The sequence below is a fragment of the Netta rufina genome, assembly GCF_964035555.1.
Source record: "Netta rufina genome assembly, chromosome: 37".
Lineage (NCBI taxonomy): Eukaryota > Metazoa > Chordata > Aves > Anseriformes > Anatidae > Netta > Netta rufina.
Genome location: NC_140161.1, coordinates 358,072 through 365,083, shown reverse-complemented (window position 1 = coordinate 365,083; position 7,012 = coordinate 358,072). Strand labels below are relative to the sequence as shown.

General features: G+C 58.4%; 1 protein-coding gene across 1 annotated transcript; it reads right to left on the bottom strand.

Annotated features, from left to right (window-relative positions):
* Positions 1-500: 500 nt before the first annotated feature.
* LOC311220694 (large neutral amino acids transporter small subunit 2-like) lies at positions 501-6,501 on the bottom strand (the record flags this gene model as incomplete). The annotated part of the gene is given in 11 exon segments (XM_084304243.1): positions 501-541; positions 1,165-1,342; positions 3,572-3,654; positions 3,657-3,711; positions 3,713-3,721; positions 4,601-4,697; positions 5,962-6,065; positions 6,150-6,181; positions 6,184-6,272; positions 6,345-6,381; positions 6,384-6,501. Coding segments are annotated over 11 exon segments (843 nt in total), but the record flags the coding sequence as incomplete, so codon positions are not given.
* Between the last annotated feature and the right edge of the window lie 511 nt (positions 6,502-7,012).

Below are 7,012 nucleotides of genomic sequence, written 5' to 3'. Positions count from 1 at the left end.
GGGGCAGCCCTATAGGGATGTGTGGGACAGCCCTATGGGGTGGAGATGTGGGGCAGCCCCACACATCTATGGGGCAGCCCCATAGCGCTCAGTTGTGGGGCTGGGCGGCGAGCGGCTGCTGCTCCTCCCCGGGGCTTTTGGGGTCGCTGTGGGGCTCGCTATGGGGCCGGGGGTCGCTATGGGGCCGGGGGTCGCTATGGGGCACGCTGTGGGGCTGGGGGTCGCTATGGGGCTCGCTATGGGGCGCGCTATGGGGCTGGGGGTCGCTGAGGGGGTAGACGACGAGGCAGAGCTGCTGGCCCAGGCGCGTCAGGGAGGCTGCGGGGAGAGCGGCCATGAGCCAAAAAGGCCCCAATTCACCCCAAAAATCAGCCCCCCCCCAACCCCAAAACCGACCCCAAACGGTCCCGGAAATGCTGCACGGACCCCAAATCGCCCAAATTGGGCCCAAAATGGACCCCAAGGACCCCAAATGGACCCCAAAGCCCCCAAAATGGCCCCTAAAGACCCCCAAATGACCCCAAAACGATCCCAGAAGACTCTAAATGACCCCAAATTGCCCCAAAATGGTTCCGGAAGACCCCAAAGTGGCCCCTAAAGACCCGAAATGGATCCCAAAGACCCCAAATAGGCCCCAAAGACCCCAAATAGACCCCTGAGACCCCAAAATGACCCCAAAATGGACCCCAAAACGACCCTAAATGACCATAAATGCCCCCAAAGGGAACCTAAATGACCCCAAATGACCCCAAAACAACCCCAAATGACCCTAAATGGATCCCCAAGACCCCAAATAGACCCCAAAGACCCTAAATAGACCACTGAGACCCCAAAATGGACCCCAAAATGGCCCCTAAATGACCTAAAATGACCCCTGAACGACCCTAAATGCCCCTCAAATGGACTCCAACGACCCCAAATGACCCCAAAACGACCCCAAATGACCCTAAAGTGACCCCTAAAGACCCTAAATGGATCCCCAAGACCCCAAATAGACCCCGAAGACCCCAAATGACCCCAAAGTGGTCCCCAAAGCCCCCCTGAAGCCCCCCAAATTGGCCTCTAAAGCCCCCAAACCGCCCCCTAGAGACCCCAAATCTCCCCCTAGAGACCCCAAACGCCCCCAAAATCCCCGGAAGTGTCCCCAAAATCCCGGTCCCTTACCGACAGCCCTGTGTAGGGCCGGGGGCTTGTTGCGGGGCCGCAGGGCCAGCAGGTAGACGGGGGCCCCGGCCGCGGTGACCGCCAGCCCCACGCCGCAGGCCAGGGGCTCCCGCAGCAGGGCCAGGACCCCCAGAGCCCCCCAGAGCAGCAGGTACAGCCCCGGCAGCACCAGCGGCACCTGGGGGGGGATAAAAGGGGGGAATTAATTAGGGGGGGTAATTAGGGGGAGTCGTTAAAGGGGAGGGGGCTGGGAGGGGAGTGGGGGGGAAGGGAGAGGGGAAAGGGGGACAAAAAGGGGAGAAAGGGGCACAAAAAGAGCCAAAAGTGGGGCAAAGGGACGCAAAAAGACTCCAAAAGGACCCAAAAAGACCCCGAAATGACCCCAAAAGGACCAAAAGGACCCCAAAAGGAGTGAAGAGACCCAAAAAGGGGTGAAAAAGTCCAAAAAGAGCCAAAAGTGACCCAAAAGACCCAAAAGGGAGTGAAAAGGACCCAAAAAGAGCCAAAAGTGACCCAAAGGGACCCAAAAAGGATCAAAAGGGACCCAAAAAGACCCAAAAAGGATCAAAAGGGACCCAAAAAGACCCAAAAGTGACTCAAGAGGGACCCAAAGTGACTCAAAGTGACCCAAAAAGACCCAAAAAGGAGTGAAAAAGACCCAAAAGGGACCCAAAAAGACCCAAAAAGCCCCAAAGTGACTCAAAAGGGACCCGAAGTGACTCAAATGACCCAAAGTGACCCAAAAAGACCTAAAAGGGACCCAAAAAGAGCCAAAAGGGACCCAAAAAGAGTCAAAAGGGACCCAAAAAGAGTCAAAAGGGACCCAAAAAGACCCAAAAAGATGCAAAAAAAGCCCCTAAAGGGACCCAAAAAGGCTCCAAAGGGACCCAAAAGGAGCCCAAAAGCAGGGCCAGGACCCCCAGAGCCCCCAGAGCAGCAGGTACAGCCCCGGCAGCACCAGCGGCACCTGGGGGGGGATAAAAGGGGGGAATTAATTAGGGGGGGTAATTAGGGGGAGTCGTTAAAGGGGGAGAAGTAATTGGGGGCAGTCATTAAAGGGAGGGGGGAAAGGGGGACAAAAAGGGGAGAAAGGGGCACAAAAAGAGCCAAAAGAACCCAAAAGGGACACAAAAGAACCCAAAAAGACCCAAAAAGATCCAAAAGTGACCCAAAATGACCCAAAATGACCCAAAAAGATCCAAAATTGACCCAAAAAGAAGCCCAAAAGAGGCGAAAAAGAGCAAAAAGTGAACCAAAGGGACCCAAAAAGAGCCAAAAGGGGGTGAAAAAGACCCAAAGTGACCAAAAGTGAGGGAAAAGGACCCAAAAAGCCCAAAAGAGACCCAAAAAGACTCCAAAAGGACCCAAAAAGGGGTGAAAAAGACCCAAAAGTGAGGGAAAAGGACCCAAAAAGCCCCAAAGTGACCCAAAGTGACCCCAAAAAGACCCAGAAAGACCCAAAAAGAGCCAAAAGGGACCCAAAAAGAGCCAAAATGGGGCAAAGGGACACAAAAGAACCAAAAGGGGCACAAAAGAACCAAAAAGATGCAAAAGTGACCCAAAAAGACCCAAAAAGATCCAAAAGGGACCCAAAAAGATCCAAAAGGGACCCAAAAAGACCCCAAAAGAGGCCAAAAAGGGACAAAAGTGGGCCAAAGGAACCCAAAAAGACACCAAAGGACCCCAAAAGGACCCAAAAGGAGCCAAGGAGGGGTGAAAAAGACCAAAAGAGGGGAAAAAGGCCAAAAGTGACCCAAGTGACCCCAAAAGACCCAAAAAGATCTAAACGTGACCCAAAAAGACCCAAAAAGGAGTGAAAAAGACCCAAAAAAGACCCTAAAAGACGCCAAAAGGACCCAAAAAGACCCAAAAAGGAGTGAAAAAGACCCAAAGTGACCCAAAGTGACCCAAAAAGACCCAAAAGGGATGCAAAAGAAGCAAAAGGGGGCGAAAAAGCCCCAAAAGGGACCCAAAAGGACCCAAAAGTGAGGAAAACCCCCCCAAACCTTCCCTCTCCGCCCCCTCTGACCCCACCCACTTAAGCCCCACCCCTTTAGACCCCTCCCCGTTAAGCCCCGCCCCCTCACCCAAAGGGGGCGTGGCCTGTGGGGCTCCCTCCACCACCCCTACCCATATAGAACCCCATAACCCCTCCCCTTTTAACCCCACCCCCTTAAGCTCCTCCCCCTCTGACCCCACCCACTTAAGCCCCGCCCCCTTTAGACACCTCCCCCTTAAGCCCCGCCCCCTCACCCAAAGGGGGCGTGGCCTCTGGGCCTCCCTAAGCCACCCCTACCCCCATAGGACCCCCCAAACTTCCCCACCCACTCAAGCTCCTCCCCTAGGACCCCACCCACTTAAGCCCCGCCCCTTGGAGACCCCTCCCCCTTAAGCCCCGCCCCCTCACCCGGATGGGGCGTGGCCTGTGGGGCTCCCTCCAGCGCAGCACCAGCAGCCCGGCCACGGCCACCCCGTACCAGAGGTGGTTGCGAAGCCCACGTAGGAGATGAGTGTGTAGGTGTCGCCCGACACCAGCATCAGCAGGGTGTGACACGCACTGCGGGAGGAAGGGGAGGGGCTTAGCGGGGACACGCCCACCTCGCCCCGCCCACCCCCGGCCCCGCCCACCCACCGCTGACCCCGCCCGCCCGCTCGGTAACCCACACAAGATGGCCGCCGGGGACTCGAAACCCACTAAACATTACTGTTGGGGGCGTGGCCTGATAGAAAAGGGGCGTGGTCAACCCTTGAGCCACGCCCACAGAGCCACGGCCCATCCTAAGCCACGCCCATCACCTATTAGCCCCTCCCACCCGCTCAATAACCCACACAAGATGGCCGCCGGGGCCTCTAAACTCACTAAACATCAATGTTGGAGGCGTGGCCAAGTGGTGAGGCCACGCCCATAAATCCACGCCCACCCTAAGCCACGCCCATTACACCATTAGCCCCGCCCACCACCCATTAGCCCCGCCCATCCCCTTTAAGATGGCCGCCCCGGGGCCTCTAAACCCAATGAATACCCGCACTGGGGGCGTGGCTTGATAGAAAAGGGGCGTGGCCAACCCTTAAGCCACGCCCACAAAGCCACGCCCTCCATAAGCCCCTCCCCTTTAAGCCCCGCCCCCTCCACCCCTTCACTCCCATATCAGGGGTACCTGGCTACCAACCAACCAGGCACGCCCACCCCTTTTAACCCCGCCCCCTTTGACCCCACCCCCTTAAGCCCCACCCCCTTAGGCCCCTCCCCCTTAGGCCCCACCCCCCTAAGCCCCTCCCCCTTTAAGCCCCGCCCCCTCCCCCCATCCACCCCCATATCAGGGTACCTGGCTACCGCCCAACCAGGCACGCCCACCCCTTTGGCCCCGCCCCCTTTGGCCCCGCCCCCCGAGGCCCCGCCCCTTTAAGCCCGCCCCCCGAGGCCCCGCCCACTCACGGTGACGAGCAGGGCGGGGATGGGGGTGCGGCGCCGCAGGTGGATCATGGCCAGCAGGGCCGGCAGCTGCCCCTCGCGCGCCCCCGCGTAGAACAGCCTGGGAAAAGGGGCGGGGCTTAGGCCCGGGGGGCGGGGACTAAGGGGGGAGGGGCCTCCGGGGGGAGGGGCCTCAATGGGAGGGGTCCATGGGGGCGGGGTTAAAGGGGAGGGGTGGGAAAGGGGAGGCAGAAGGGGGAAGGGAGGAGGTGGGGCTTGTTGGGGTGGGCGTGGCTTATTGATAGGGGGCGTGGCTTCGGGATAAAGGGCGTGGCTTATGAATACGGGGCGTGGCTCGTTATTAAGGGGCGTGGTTTGCAAAAAGGGGGGGTGTGGCTTGCAAATAATGGGGCGTGGCTTATGATTAAGGGGGCGTGGCTTGTGAATATGGGGCGTGACATATATATAAGTGGTGTGGCTTGCGAATAAGGGGCGTGGCTTATGAACAATGGGCGTGGCTTATAGGGGGCGTGGTTTATAAATAGGGGGCGTGGCTTAGAGGAAGGGGCGGGGCGTAAAGGGAGGGGGGGTGGAAAGGGGGGAGGGGGAGGGATGGAGTGGGGCGTGGCTTGAAGGGGCGTGGTTTGAAGGGGTGTGGCCCGATGGGGGCGTGGTCTAAGGGGTGTGGGTGCCAAGGGGGCGTGGCTTTTCTAAAGGGGGTGTGGCTTCTAAAGGGGGCGTGGCTTCAAGGAGGAGGAGGAGTTAATAGGGACACCAAGGTGGTGTGGCCTAAATGTGGGCGTGGCCTTTATCAGAAAGGGGCGTGGTCTTTAGTGGGCGTGTCCCCTTTTGTGGGCGTGGCCTTTCTGAAAGGGGCGTGGCCTTCTCTTAAAGGGGCCAAGCCCAATTTCACCAACCATCCCCACCACCCCAATAGGGTGCGACCCCCAAAAAGTGGGCGGAGCCCTGGCTTTAAAGGGGGCGTGGCTAAAAATAAAGGGGCGTGGCTAAACAGAAGGGGGCGTGGTCAATCATAACTGGGCGTGGCTTCTCTTAAAGGGCCCATGCCCAATTTCTACCGACCGTCTCCAACCCAATAGGGTGCAACCCCCCAAAAAGTGGGCGGAGCCCAGGGTTGGAAGGGGGCGTGGCTAAACAGAAAGGGGCGTGGCTAATCATAAGGGGCGTGGTCAATCTGAAAAGTGGGCGTGGCTTCTGTTTAAAGGGGCCATGCCCAATATCTACCAAGCATCTCCACCCCAATAGGGTGCGACCCCCAAAAAGTGGGCGGGCCTCCCTCTCAGAGTGGGCGTGCCCTATCGGGAGGGGGCGTGTCCAGGCCAGCAGGGGGGCGTGTCCAGGCCCGCGGGGGCGTGTCCTCCTACCTGGAGCCGGTGAAGAGCGAGCCGTTGACCCCCCCGAAGGTGGAGAGCGCCACGGCCGCCGGCATCAGCCACGCCAGGGGCCCCAGCGCCTTCTCCCCGAAGGTCTAATGCAAATGAGGGGGCGTGGTTAGAAAGGGAGGGGCCAGGAGGGTGGGAGGGGCTTGTCTGGAAGGGGCGGGGCCACTCACCACGGCCACGGCGTCCGATTGGAGGATCTCGTAGGGGTCATGGCGGTGACGTAGGCGACGTTGGCCAAGACGTAGACGGCGGTGACCAAGGGGATGGAGATGAAGATGGCGCGGGGCAGGTTCCTGATAAGGGAAAAGGGGCGTGGCTACGCCGATCCATGCAAATGAGGATGTAAATGAGGGGGCGGGGCTTACCGCTCGGGCTCCACCAGCTCCTCGGTGACGTAGTTGAGAAGTTCCAGCCCCCGTAGGCGAAGGAGCCCTGCAGGAAGGCCATGGCCACCCGGCCCGCCTCGGGGGCTGCAGCCACGAGAAGGACAGGGGGGGCTGCAGCCAGCCCGCGTGGCCTGGGGGGGGGGAGTAATTAGTTAATTGGAGTTAATTAGGGACCCCCCGGGGTTCATTAAGGGCCCTCGGTTGGGAGTGATTGGATTGCATTGGAGCCCGACTCGAACTGGGGCGTCCCCGGCGATGATTTGGGGTCAATCAGGGGGGTCTCCCCCAATTAATTAAGCCCTCCCATTCTTAATTAATTCCTCCTGGTCTTAATTAAGCCCTCCCAATTTTAATTAGCCCCCCAGTTTTAATTAAGACCCCTTGATTTGGACTGGGGACGCCCAATTTGAATTGGGGTATCTCGGCACTGATTTGGGGTCCCGGGGTCAATTTGGGGTCTCCCCCTCTTAATTAAGCCCTCCCATTGTTAATTAAGCCCTCCCGGTCTTAATTAAACCATCCAGATTTTAATTAGCCCCCCAGTTTTAATTAAGATCCCTTGATTTCAATCAGGGACACCCAATTTAAATTGGGGTCATCCCGGTGCTGATTTGGGGTCCCAGGGTCAATTTGGGGTCTCCCTAATT